This window comes from Erinaceus europaeus, chromosome 12, assembly GCF_950295315.1.
Source record: "Erinaceus europaeus chromosome 12, mEriEur2.1, whole genome shotgun sequence".
Lineage (NCBI taxonomy): Eukaryota > Metazoa > Chordata > Mammalia > Eulipotyphla > Erinaceidae > Erinaceus > Erinaceus europaeus.
The window spans coordinates 9,896,013-9,909,899 of NC_080173.1; the positions used below are offsets into that span (position 1 = coordinate 9,896,013).

The 13,887-nt window shown below is 47.1% G+C and overlaps 1 protein-coding gene across 1 annotated transcript; it reads left to right on the forward strand.

Moving 5' to 3' along the window:
* The first annotated feature begins 1,736 nt into the window (after positions 1-1,736).
* On the forward strand, positions 1,737-11,081 carry C12H17orf80 (chromosome 12 C17orf80 homolog). The gene is made up of 5 exons (XM_060202486.1): positions 1,737-1,757; positions 2,849-4,355; positions 8,068-8,175; positions 8,715-8,819; positions 10,922-11,081. The coding sequence occupies exons 1-5, from the start codon at positions 1,737-1,739 to the stop codon at positions 10,942-10,944; spliced, it is 1,764 nt and encodes a 587-aa protein (XP_060058469.1). The 3' UTR covers positions 10,945-11,081.
* Positions 11,082-13,887: the final 2,806 nt, after the last annotated feature.

The window sequence follows — 13,887 nt, forward strand, 5'->3', positions numbered from 1 at the left end:
CTCTCCCCATGACCCGGTGTCTCTGCGGGGTCTCCCCCCATGACCCGGTGTCTCTGCGGGGTCTCTCCCCATGACCCGATGTGTCTGCGGGGTCTCCCCCCGTGACCCGGTGTCTCTGCGGGGTCTCTCCCCCATGACCCGGTGTCTCTGCGGGGTCTCTCCCCCCATGACGCGGGGTCTCTCCCTGTGACCCGGTGTCTCTGCGGGGTCTCCCCCCATGACCCGGTGTCTCTGCGGGGTCTCTCCCCCCATGACGCGGGGTCTCTCCCTGTGACCCGGTGTCTCTGCGGGGTCTCTCCCTGTGACCCGGTGTCTCTGCGGGGTCTCTCCCCCATGACCCGGTGTCTCTGCGGGGTCTCTCCCCCCATGACGCGGGGTCTCTCCCTGTGACCCGGTGTCTCTGCGGGGTCTCTCCCTGTGACCCGGTGTCTCTGCGGGGTCTCTCCCCCATGACCCGGTGTCTCTGCGGGGTCTCTCCCCCCATGACGCGGGGTCTCTCCCTGTGACCCGGTGTCTCTGCGGGGTCTCTCCCCCCATGACCCGGTGTCTGTGGGTGCGACCTTGCTCCCCACTGCGGGGTCCCCCCACGCCCCGTGTCTTGCTCAGGTGGCCCCCCCAGATCGAGTGTGACTTTTGCGGGAAACCCAGGGGCGACGACAGTGGAGATGCATCTTCCGGAGGGCAGCCGGGGAAGTAGCGTCGTCTCCAAGGCGGCATTTCCAGGGACCTTCCCGAAGACAATAGCCGCGCGCGTGGAGCACTGTGGCCCCCGAGCCCCCAGCCCATTATGACGCGACCACAGTGCTTCACCAGGGGCCGCCGCCCGGCCCTCGGCTGCTCCTGTGTTTGGGGTTTTTAATATGTGTTGACGACGTTCATCACACTGTCAAAGGCGTTAGGTACTACTACTACTAAGAGCCGGGTGGTGGCGCACCTGGTTGACCGCATGCCCACCGACCCAGGTTCAGGCCCCAGGTCCCCACCTGCAGGGGGAAAGCTTCCCTGGTGGTGAAGCAGGGCTGCAGGCGTCTCGCTCTCTGTCTCCCCATTCCCTCTTCATTTCTTCAGTCTAACGCTCTCCCAACTGCTATTTCAGCACCCAGTCCCCGGTTCTCTCTGCATTTCTGACTGTCTTTACCCAGTAAATAATACTTTTTTTTTCTTTTTGCCTCCTGGGTTGTTGCCGAGGATCAGTGCCTGCACTGCGATTCGATGCAACTAGTGGCTCCTGTCAGCCTTTTTTTTTTTTTTGCCTCCAGGCTTATTGCTGGAGCTCAGTGCCTGCACCATGAATCCACTGCTCCTGGAGGCCATCCCCCCCCCCCTTTTGTTGCCCTTGTTGCTGTAGCATTGCTGTGGTTATTGTTGTTGTCGTTCGTTGTTGGATAGGACAGAGAGAAATGGAGAGAGGAGGGGAAGACACAGAGGGAGAGAGAAAGATAGACACCTGCAGACCTGCTTCACCAGCGGTGAAGCGACTTCCCTGCAGGTGGGGAGCCGGGGCTCGAACCGGGATCCTTCTGCTGGTCCTTGCGCTTCGCGCCACTTAGGCTTAACCCGCTGCGCTACCGCCCCACACCCAGCCATTTCTTTTCTATTGGACAGGACAGTAAAATCGAGAGGGAGGGAGAGATAGACACCTGCGGCTGGGCTTGTACTCTGTGCACTTAACCCAGTGCCCCACTGCCCACCCCGGTGGGATTGGGGATCAAACTTGGGAGCTTAGAGCCTCTGGCATGAATGTCTTTAGAGACTGGGTGGGAATAGAAAGGACCTTCAACTGAGCTTTGGAATCACACAGTTCTGGGTTTGGAGTCCGGTGTGCTAGCCATTACACCACACTGTGGGCCCTTACTAGTTCTCTCTTCTGACTTGAGATAGTACCAAAGAGGTACAAATAATGCATGGTACAGTAGTTTTTTCTTTTAAAAAATACTTATTGGGGGCGAGATGGTAGCACCTGGTTAAGTTCATGTTACAGGGCGCAAAGACCCATGTTCAAGCCCCTGGTCCCCACCTGCAGGGGGGAAAGCTTCAAGGCTTCAGGTGTCTGTCTCATCCTCTATTCTCCTCTCCCCCCCACCTCTCAATTTCTGTCTCTGTCCAATACCAGGTAAATAAGATTTTTGAGATATATTTATTTACTATATAAAAGAGCCAGAGCATCACTCTGTCATGTGTGGTATCAGGACTCAAACTCTAGGGCCTCCTGTTTGTTTGTTTTTTAATTAATTATTTTTATTTATTTATTGGATAGAGACAGCCAGAAATCAAGAGGGGAGGGGTGATAGAAAGAGAGACACCTGCAGCACTGCTTTACCACTTAAAAAGCCTTCCCCCTGCAGGTGGGAACTAGGGGCTTGAACCTGGGTCCTTGCACATTGTAACATGCGCTCAACCAGGTGCGCCACCACCCAGCCCCAGACCTGGTGTTTTGAGTCCAGTGTCTTGTTCACTGCACTGGTTACCAGGCTGCTTTGTTTTTCTGTACTTGTGTGGTTTCTGAAATGAACTGTCTTATACATGGTGTGATACTGCTGAGTGGCTTCCCAGGCCCAATCTTTGTATGTGAGTCTGATTTGTCATCAAACACTCTCAGGCTAACTCTTCAGAGAGAGAGAGAGAGAGGCATCCCCGCATGGAAGTCGCTCTCTCAGTGGTGGCAGCTGGGCACTGAGGAGGCTTTGGTGCAGTGATGTCTCTTTGTCTCTGTCTCTCTATTTGAACAGTAGGTCCACACGGGTTTTTTTTCCTTGAGCCTAGGTTTTTCCATCAAATTTATAAGTAAAGATATTGGTGTTTCTTTTACATGCCATATATCTTCTTAATTTCCCTTTTTCAGGGGTAGGAAAGTGACATTCCGCCAAGAATGGAAGTGTGTCCTTACTGTAAGAAGCCTTTCAAACGGTTAAAGTCCCATTTGCCACACTGTAAGATGAAAGAGCAGATTAGACCTGATGAAGAGAAAATGTGTCAGTCCAAGCCAGCTACACTTCCACGTGCCAAAAAGACAAAAAGGCCAGTCACAGACTCAAGAACTCTCGAGCCGGCCCTAGGGACAGAGATTGGGAAAAGAAATGCTAACCTGACATGGAACAAACTCGAAGGAACACTTAAATCCTCTCCACTGCAGGATGTTGCTTTGGGAAAAGTGAGTAAGACAAAAGCAGGAAAAGACATGAAGAAGCAAATTCAACTCTCCTCTAAGATGTTAGAAAACATAGAACCAAGGATTACTGGCCAGGGAGAAACTACAGCCCCGTTTTATGTGTCAGATAGCATTGCTCCTGGAAAAGGACTAAGTAAAGTTGCGCCTGAACCAGGAGAAAGCCGCTCTTCAGAAACTGAAGCGTTTTTACCTCTTGGCCCAATGGAGCCTTCTTCATCAAATCAGGGTGGAAAATATCCCTCAGCCTTACCTAATGATGTACAAGCCATGTCTGCTGGTTTCAAATTGGACAGGATTGATCCCTCAGGACAGGAATTTCTAGTACAGTTACTAGATGTGCCTGATCGTGATTATCATAATCCCCCTGCGAATCTCAATTATGGGACTGAAAGAGCAGGAACATCATTGTCAAGCAATAAGAGCGATTCCAAGGCCAGGGATCACATCTCAGCGGTCACTGATAGCAGAGACTGTGAATCCCAGGACAAAAACGTGGAATCACAAATCTTAGGTTTTCAAGTTAGCCCAGTAGATACAATCCAGGTCAAGGAAAACCAAGTGAAAAGACCTAACCTTGGAGTCGAGGTATCTGGAAGCGGAAGAAATGCAGAGGAGGGTAGACCTGTGACAGAAATGAAGGAATGGGCTTCCATGAGTGATGACTTTAAGAAGCTCTTCAGCAGTGATTCCGCCCCAGTGAAGAAATCTCAAGATGAAGGTCCCAGTTTAAGCATATTCATGCCAAAGGAGACACCTTGCGATGAGCTGCTTTCTTTATCGCAGTCCCATAATCAAAGTCTTGTCTCCCTGGCTCTAAAATGTCTTCAAGAAGAGAAAGCAGAATCCTACAATCATAACCAAGCCCCTGCTATAAAGGCCTTGATGGAAAGGCAGAGCCTAGCCTCCTCAGAGCCCAGATCGGACTGTCAGCCCCAATCCGCACACCCTGTGTACCAGCAGCCTTTGTGTTCAACCTGGCATCACGCTTTTAAAAACGTCCCCTTCACCCATCAGATAGCTGTTGTGGACAAGAAGACTTTCCCTAGCTCCTTAGGGTTGGAATGGTTTCCAGAGCTCTATCCTGCTTATCTTGGACTAGGGGTTTTGCCAGGGAAGCCTCAGTATTGGAATATAATGTCCCAGAAGTCTGTGCTCATCAGTCCCCAGGGAGAAAGTCTCTCTGAAGGTAAACAAGTTCATACTCAACGTCCATCCAGCCCCCAAACCACTGTGCCTTTTGAGTTAATCCGATTCATTTAGTAGCTTTTTTTTTTTTTTCCTGCCTCTAGAGTTATCTCTGGGGCTCAGTGCCAGATCTGCTATTCCTGGTGGCCATTTTCTGTTTCCATTTTAGTGGACGGGAGAGAATTTGAGAGGGGGAATGGGAGATAGGGAGCAAAAAAGAGACACCTGCAGACCTGCTTCACCACTTGCCACATGGACGCTCAGCCAGGCCCGCCACCACTCGTTAAGTGTCCCCCCTGCAGGTGGGAGCTAGGGCTCGAACCTGGATCCTTGTGCTTAACCGGGTGTGCCAAAGCCCAGCCCCCTTTAGTAGCGTATTTTTACCTGGCTGCTCCAGTATAATGAACTTAAAATTGTTGCATAGATAACGATGCTTCTGGCTCTTGAGGTCAGGAACAGTGGTTTATCACTCTCCCCCCTCCAACAAGAGCTGTAGGTCGGATCAGGACAGGCCGGGTGTTAGAACAGTTGAAATAATATATTGTCAAGAAGTGGGGCCAATAGAAACTGGGTGAGTACTCAGACCAGACACCTTCATAGATGTGTCGAAGTAAAATGCAATACCTAGTAGCAATTGAAATAGCAAAGAAGGGATTGGGGGTGGGGGAAGGGTAGGATTAAAAAACTTCCTGGGAAAATGGCAGTCAAGGCAGAAAGTAGGAATGGAAGGTGGGCAGCGAAAGTCAGGAACCAGGAAAAAAACTAAGTAGTGAACCTCAAAGTCTGGCCCATTGGGTGAGAAATTAAAGTAAGTTTTGCCTATATATATTATTTATTTAGTTATTTTTACCAGAGCCCTGCTCAGCCCCGGCTTATGGTGTTGCCAGGATTGAACCTGGGACTTTGGAACTTCAGGTCAAAGAGTCTCTTTGCATAATCAATATGCTATCTACCCCCGCCCTATATTTATTTATTATTGGAGAGACAGAAATTGAGAGGGGAGGAGGAGTTAGACATCTGCAGCCCTGCTTCACCGCTCATGAAGCTTCCCTCCTGCAGGTGGTGGGGACCAGGGGCTTGAACCTGGATCCTTCCACATTGTAATGTGAGCGCTTAACCAGTCATGCTACCACCTGGCCCCTGTTTTCTTTTTTTCTTTTTAATTTTATGTATTCTCCCTTTTGTTGCCCTTGTTGCTTGTTGTAGTTATTGATGTCATGGTTGTTAGATAGGACAGAGAGAAATGGAGAGAGGAGGGGATGACAGAGGGGGAGAGAAAGAAAGACACCTGCAGACCTGCTTCACCGCCTGTGAGTCACCGGCGGGGAGCCGGAGACTCGAACTGGGATCCTTACGCCGGCCCTTGCACTTCACGCCATGTGCACTTTACTGTGCTGTGCTACCGCCCAACTCCCTCTTTTTTTTTTTTTTTTATTGTATTTATGAGAGGAAGGGAGTGCCAGAGCATCACTCCAGCAGATTCGATGTCTGAATCTTAGTCAAGGCTTTATGCCTACGAGCCCTGAGCTCTCTCACTGAGCTACCTTCCCCAATATATATATATATATTTGTACTTTGGTGATTCCTTAGAGTTTCAAAACCTAAGTATTAAGAGCATTAGCTAGAGCTGTGTTTCCAACTTCCCCAGTAATTAACTGCTTTTTCTACCAACAGGCGTAATCTCTACACTCTTTTTATAAAGTTATTTCTACATGAGAGTCCTAGCACCAAGCCTTATCTCCCACGTTAACATAAAATTGTTAGTGACCTTTATTGTGCCCTGGGGTTTTCAGAGTACTTCCTTTCATTTTCTTGTTTGGCACACAATTCTAAAAGATGAGGGTGGGGATAGATAGCATTAATGGTTGTGCAAAAAGACTCATGCCTGAGGCTCCAAAATCCCAGGTTCAGTCCTCACCACCACCACCTGTCAGAACTGATCAGTGTTTTGGTTATTTAAAAAAGGGGGGAGGGGGACCAGGTGGTGGCACACCTGGTTGAGCGCACATGTTACAGTGCATAAGGATCTGGGTTCGAGCCCCCGGCCCCCACCTGCAGAGGGAAAGCCTTGCAAATGGCGAAGTGGGGCTGCAGGTGTCTCTCTCTCCCTCTCTTATCACCTCCTTCCCTCTTGACTTCTTGCTGTCTCTGTCCAGTAAATAAAGATGATACATTTTAAAAATATATAAAAGAAAAAAGATGAAAGCAGAGTAATTTTATCCTACTTGTAAATGATGAAAGAGGATGACTGATTTGGACCAGGCTGCCAGTGAATTCGTGGTGGAGTTGAAAGGCTTCTGAGGACTAGTTTAATCCCTTCCTTCCACTAAACCATGTTGTAGAAAATGCACGGCAGCCATTTGTGGCTATTTCAGTTCAGGGTCTGTCCTGAAGCCACTGCTAGAAACTTTGAGCTTACAGTGAAGCAGAACAATGAAGGGGAGGAGCCAGTGTTCCCCTGCCCCTACTGAGACAGGGACTCTACAGTGCCAGTTTAAGACAGTAACTTCACCTTGCAAGACAGTGAATTCTCTTCTGTCTTCTATCGTATTTATTGAACACAAAGGCTGTTTGGATTGTGATTTTACCTCCCCAGCAGATGATGTGTGCCACACCTACTAAACCTGTTGTCAATAGTTGTATAATGTCTGCTCCACTAGACCATACACCAGCAGTCATGCAAATCAAGCTGCTTGGCATTAACGAAAAGCAGGTGCAGGCAACAAGGGAATCTGTCTCTCCTTCAGTGATTTGTATTTTATACTTAAGAACCAAGTGCTTGAATAACTGGACATCACTAGCAATGTTAACTGAGATAATTCTGACAAGAAGCACTAGTTAAGTCATGTTTCTGCTAGAATGTCTAGCAGATGTTAGGAAATATAATCGATTTGTTTCATCTCTCTTTTTTTTTTTTTTTTCCCTCCAGGATTATTGCTGGGGCTCGGTGCCTACACTATGAATCCACTGCTCCTGGAGGCCATTTTTCCCATTTTGTTGCCCTTGTTGTGCTTGTTGTCGTTATTGTTGTCATAGCTGTTGTTGTTGGATAGGACAGAGAGAAATGGAGAGAGGAGGGGAAGACAGACACTTGCAGACCTGCTTCACCGCCTGTGAAACGACTCCCCTGCAGGTGGGGAGCCGGGGGCTTGAACTGTGATCCCTACGCCGGCCCCTGCGCTCTGCGCCATGTGTGCTTAACCCGCACCTGCAGACCTGCGCTACCGCCCGATTCCCAGTTTGTTTCATCTTAAGTATGCTCACCAGGATCATGTGGGCAGATTTTAAAAATATCAAGGTTGGGGGCTGGGCGGTAGCGCACCCAGATTGAGTGCACAAATGAAGCAGGTCTGCAGGTGTGTCTTTCTCTTCCCCTTTCGATTTCTCTCTGTCCTATCCAACAACAATGGAGAAAAAATGGCAGCCAGGAGCAGTGGATTCGTACTGTAGACACTGAGCCCCAGCAATAACTGTGGAGGCAAATAAATATCAAGGTCCTGCTCCAGGGGTTCCCTTGACCTTGGAAAGGGCCCTTTTGATCTAGGACAGACCACTAACTTTCAGCATTTATAGTTAGTGCAGCCCTCCGCAGACATTGCTCAGCCTATTCAGAATATCCTGTGGCCAAGACCTGGGAGCCTTCAGGACTGACTGCTGGGGTTAGTGGGTACCTTTGGATGAACTGTCACAGTGACTTCTGTTTGGAACCGTAGTTCCTTTGTTGGAAAGAAGTTTGACTGCTCTAAGGAGTTTGGAATCCCCGACCAGACTTACAACCTCCAACTTCTCTCTGTTGAGGTTCTTGGGAGCTGTCCAAAAAGGTGAGGCTGCAGCACTGACTGGCATTCTGTTGCTGGTTCCAAGCATATGAAGTTTCTCTGTACACATTCCTCTTTTAACAGCTATTGCAAGGCTAACAAAAAGAAAATGTGGTTTTTCTGCTCTTCTGTTAATGCTTACATTCAGGAGTTGTGGCAGAATTAAAAGCTGCTAATACAATAGCTATTTACTGAATAGCTTTTATTACCTATCCCACATTCCCTCTCCCCACCCCCCCTCACTGATCATCCCAAGTCAGGGAGACTCTCAGCTTCAAATTAACCACTCATAGAGCTCTCCCCACCAATTATTTCAACCAAAACCTCAAATCAGAGTAACTAACAAGTGTATTGAAAGGAGTCTTCTGGGCCTTTCATGTTTAAAATATAAATTATTTGCACATGTGTACAGTATGTAGCGTGAAGTAAGTTTTTTGTTACAATTCCACTGCCTAAGCTAACTAGGAAAATTTGGGTAACTCTCCAGCAGTGCCCCCTGGCTACACTTCGTGTTAACAACTAGACCCGTTTCTCTCTGATAGGCTGGATCAAGTGTAGGACCACTGTGAAGAGTGGAGTTGGTGGCATCACAATGCTCTTTACAGGATACTTCATCCTTTGTTGTAACTGGAGTTTCAGGCAACTGAGTAAGCTTCTCCGTCTTTCTAGCGTAATTTACAGGCTACACCCCATTATAGGGTCCACCAAGGGATTCTTCAGGTTGCGTTTCACATTCCAGAGGAACCTTTATCCTGCCCAGGGCTGTTTGGGTCCTCCTAACCTCATACATAAGCTATACAGAATTACCAGCTAAAGATCAGTCTTTAGGGTTGCTGTGAAAACAGCTCCCAGTGGCCAGGCAGTGGTGGACCCAGTGGATGGCATACTTTACCATGTGCAAGGACCCAGGTTCAAGCCCATGGTCCCCACCTGCAGGGGGCAGGTTTCATGAGCAATGAAGCAGTGCGGTAGCTGTCTCTCTCTTCCTCGCTCTTCCCTCCCCCCCCCCACTCAATTTCTTTGTCCTATTAAATGTAAGAATAGGAAAAAAAAAAAAAGCAAAAAATATTTGTTTAAAATGACTCCAGTTTTTCAGCTTGCACCAAATCCTTTAGTTCAAGGTAACTTTTGTTCATTTTCTGAACTATCCTTATAAAAAACTTGCTTCCAGGGAGTTGGGCGACAGTGCAGCGGGTTAAGCGCAAGTGGCACAAAGCGCAAGGACCGGAAAAATGTCCTTCCTGTTTAAGATGAAGGTGTTAAAGCCTATTATTTTTCCACCTTAAGGGGGGGTGGGAAGCCCACTTTTCAGATGAAAACTTTCATTTAAAAAAAAAAGTGACATGGGGCCAGGCGGTAGTGCACCTGGCTAAGCGCACATGGTGCAAAGCGCAAGGATCCCAGTTCGAGCCCTGGGCTCCCCACCTGCAGCTGGTGAAGGTCTGCAGGTGTCTTAATCTTTCTCTACCCCTGTCTTCCCATTCTCTCTCAATTTCTCTGTCCTGTCCAATAACAATGATAAACAAGGGCAACCAAAGGGAAAAATGGCCTGCACAAACAGTAGATTTGTAGTGCAGGCACCAAGCCCCAGTGGTAACCCTGAAGAAAAAAAAAAAAGTGACATAAAGGGGCTGGGCGGGAGTGCGGTGGATTAAATGCACATGGTGGAAATGCACGGACCAGAGCAAGGATCCAGGTTCGAGCACCCGGCTCAAAACCCATCTACAGGATTTGCTTCACAAGCATCTTTCTTTCCCCCTCTGTCGTCCCCTCCTCTCTCAATTTCTCTCTGTCCTAACCAACAACAACAATAAAGACAACAAAATGGGGAAAATGCCCTCCAGGAGCAGTCAATTCATAGTGCATGCACCCAACCTCAGCAATAACCCTGGAGGCAAAAAAAAAAAAAAATGACATAACATTAAAAGCCAGTACATTTCACAAGCTGAATAGTAAGACTTCTAAGATAGCATATTTTAGCTAAGTCAGTAAGCAGAAGCTGTGTTCATCCCCAGAAATGGAACTATAGTGAGGTCCTGAATACAGGCTGTTGGGCTTAGCCCAGTCCCCCACTGACACCCCAATGGGGGTAAGGAAAAGGCATGCCTTTCTGATCATCCCTCCAGAAATGGGGTTGCCTAAAAGCCTTTCCTTTGAAGTCTAAAAGGGATGGCTTAGTTTGACTTTTCACATCTCTAGAGACTGAAAATAAGTGAAGCAAATACTTTTTCTTTTTTAATATTTATTTTACCTTTTGTTGCTCTTGTTTTATTGTTGTCGTTATTGATGTCGTTGTTAGATAGGACAGAGAGAAATGGAGAGAGAAGGGGGAGAGACACTTGCAGACCTGCTTCACCACCTGTGAAGGGATTCCCCTGCAGGTGGGGAGCCAGGGGCTCAAACCGGGATCCTTACCCTGGTCAGTGCGCTTTGTGCCACGTGTGCTTGACCCGCTGCACTACCGCCCGACTCCCGAAGCAGATATTCTTGGGCCAAACACTACTGAGTTTATGAAACAAATGGGAAGGAATCATCTGTAGAGGCGAGAGAAACAATTAATAGGGGCCGGCAGTGGCATACCCCACAGAGTAAGAGTTATGGGTGTCTCATTTCTCTATCAAAATTAGACACACACACAAATGGGGACAGTGGAGTCATTTTGCAGGCCCTGGGCCCCAACAATAGTCTTAGTGGCAGGGGAAAAAAAAATAATAACGTGACTTCTGAATTCTTTTGTCTGTTTATCCAGAGCTACAACGCTGGCGTAAATAATGTCGACCTGGACAGCACTTAAGATTTGGAAGCTCAAGAACACAGTGGAGATAACTGCAGGACCTATTATATTAAAAATGCACACTGTGTTTGGGGAGGGAAGAGGAAGTGAAAAGAATAAAGTTGTCGAGATTTCAGCAGTCAGAGTAAGCATTTTTTTTTATTATTTTTTATTGGGGAATTAATGTTTTTCATTCAACAGTAAGTACAATAGTTTGTACATGCATAACATTCCCCAGTTTCCCAGTAAGCATTTTTTTTAATGTGGACAGATTTGCTTCTGTCTAGCTATTTCTCTGACTTATTCTCAAAAGCGAGAATTATTGAGGGGAAGAGGTCCTGTGATCCAAGAATATATGAAGATCATGCTTATCACTAAAATATTTTCATATTTAATTAAAAAAATTTTTTTGTATTATCTTTATTGGATAGAGAAATAAGAGATGGGAGGGGGAGACAGTGAGGGAGAGACAGACCCCTGCAGACCTGCTTCACTTGCAAAGCATCCCCCCTACAGGTGGGGGCTGGGGGTTCAAACCCAGGTCCTTGGCACACTTAACATTTACACTAACCAGATGCACTACACCACCCAGCCGCCCCGTATTTTTTTTTTTTTTTAAGAGACCAGAGTACTGATCAGCTCTGGCTTATGGTGGTGCTGGAGACTGAACCTCAAACTTCAGAGTCTCAGATAATGAAAGTCTTCAGCATAACCATTACACTGTCTCCCCAGTCCCATGAAAATCTTTAGTTATTTTCTAATTTCTCTAAAAACTGCCTATCTGGCCAGCATTGTTTCCTAGACTTTGGCATTTTTACTGTTCCTCAGTGTTAGATGCTAGAATAAATACATACTGATCCAACATAGTATCTGAAATTAGACTTGGCAAACATCAGACTCCCTTGCCCACAGAAAGATTCTTGAAGCTAATTAAAAGAAAGTAACGTGAACAATGTTGAATCACCTTTTTCTGTGTGTTGTTTTTTTTTTTTTTTTTTTTTTTTTTTTTTTGCTTTGAGTCATTGCTGGAGCTCGGTTCCATGCACTATGAATTCACTGTTCCCGGAGGCCATTTTTCCATTTTATTGGATAAATCCAACAGAGAAATTGAGAGAGATGGGGAAGGAGGGAGGGGGAGAGAGAGACCTTCAGACCTCTGCAGGTTGATTCTATATGTGCTTAGCCCACTGCGCCACCTCCTGCCCTACACTTTTTCTGTGTCTTCAGTGTCATTGTGAGCAAATGATTCCTGTGTATCAGCTCTTGGTTAGAATCCTACCTTGTATCTTTCCAAGAATTTCAGTAAAGGGGGTCAGGTTAAGCGCACAAGGACCGCGAGTAAGGATCCCGGTTCGAGCACCCAGCTCTCCACCTGCAGGGGGGTCGCTTCACAAGCAGTGAAGCAGGTCTGCAGGTGTCTTATCTTTCTCTCCCTGTCTTCCCCTCCTCTCTCCACGTCTCTCTGTGCTATCCAACAACATCAATGGTAACAATAACGACAACAAGGGCACAAAATGAGGGAATGTGGCCTCCAGGAGCAGTGGGTTCATGGTGCCGGCACCGAGCCCCAGCAGTAACCCTGGTTTCAGTAAATATCAATACTGTTTTTGATTTGTTTCAATTAGTTGGTTTCCTATCTCCCATCTTTTTCTAATTTTTGAGACATCTCTGACTTCTTGATATCAACTTGGATAATTAGAAATGGAAATGGCTTTGTGGAAATTTATTTAGAGGGCATAGAGGAGTGTCTCTCCAGACCCTTTTCTAGCACAGGAGGAGAATAATATCTGAACATGCCTCTCTCCCTCTCAGCTTTACCTGGGACGCCCTCATGCCAGGAAATGTAGTCAGTTCCTCTTATCCCAGGTGCCTTAAAAACTAGTCTAATAGGGGCTGGGCAGTAGCGCACCTGGTTAAGCACCCATGGTGCAAAGCACAAGGACCAGGGTAAGGATCCCAGTTTGAGCCCCCAGCTCCCCACCTGCAGGGGGTGGGGGTCACTTCACGTGTGGTGAAGCAGGTCTGCAGGTGCCTTTCTTTCCCCGTCTGTCTTCTCCTCCTGATTTCTCTCTGTCCTGTCCAACAACAGAAGCAGCAATAACAGTGGCTCTTGTCTTTCACTTAATCTACCTTTTCAGCCTGTCTTTCCCATTCAAATTATCCTCACTGCAGATAATTTAGTTCTGTAACAAATTCTTGCTATTAAGGGAAAGGTATTGAGGAATATACATCTAGACGCTAGAATTCTGCAAAAGAAAAACATCATAGTTGATGGAAAGAGTACTAAACCTAGTCATTCACTGAAAGTCTTGAAACCGTTTGTGTGTGTGTTTTGTCAGGGTTTCACACAAGTACAATGCCACCGCTCCTAGTAGCCAGCTTCTAATATTGATTTATTTCAGGTAGGGAAAGAGCAAGCTAGAACAGGAAGTGACACAATAAAGTATTGAATCCTCAAGCATGAGGTCCAGAGTTTGAAACACACCTCCCCCCCCAGTAACACATACCAGAACGCTGCTCTAGTTCCCTCACTACTGTTAAAAACAGAGAGAGAGATAATCCGACACCAGTACATGATCCATGGAGCTGCCCCTCATGCTCAGAGAGCAGGACTCATGCATGATGAGGTGTGTGTGCTTTACCGGGTGAGTTATCACTCTACCCCAGTCTTTCAAAATGACTGTGTATCTAGCCATTCTTTGCAAGTATCCTGTAAAAGAGACACCTGGGTGCCCCGACAGGTGGCGCATGGGTTACAGTACAGGACTGGACATGAATGTCCCAATTGTGATCCCCAGCATACTCTGGTGGTTCTTGTTCTTTTATAAATAAATCATATATACATACATACACAGACACACACACACACCCCTTGGCGTGTGAATAAAAGCAGACCTTGAGTTTAGTCCCTGATCCCATGTACCAGAGGGATGCTCTAGTTC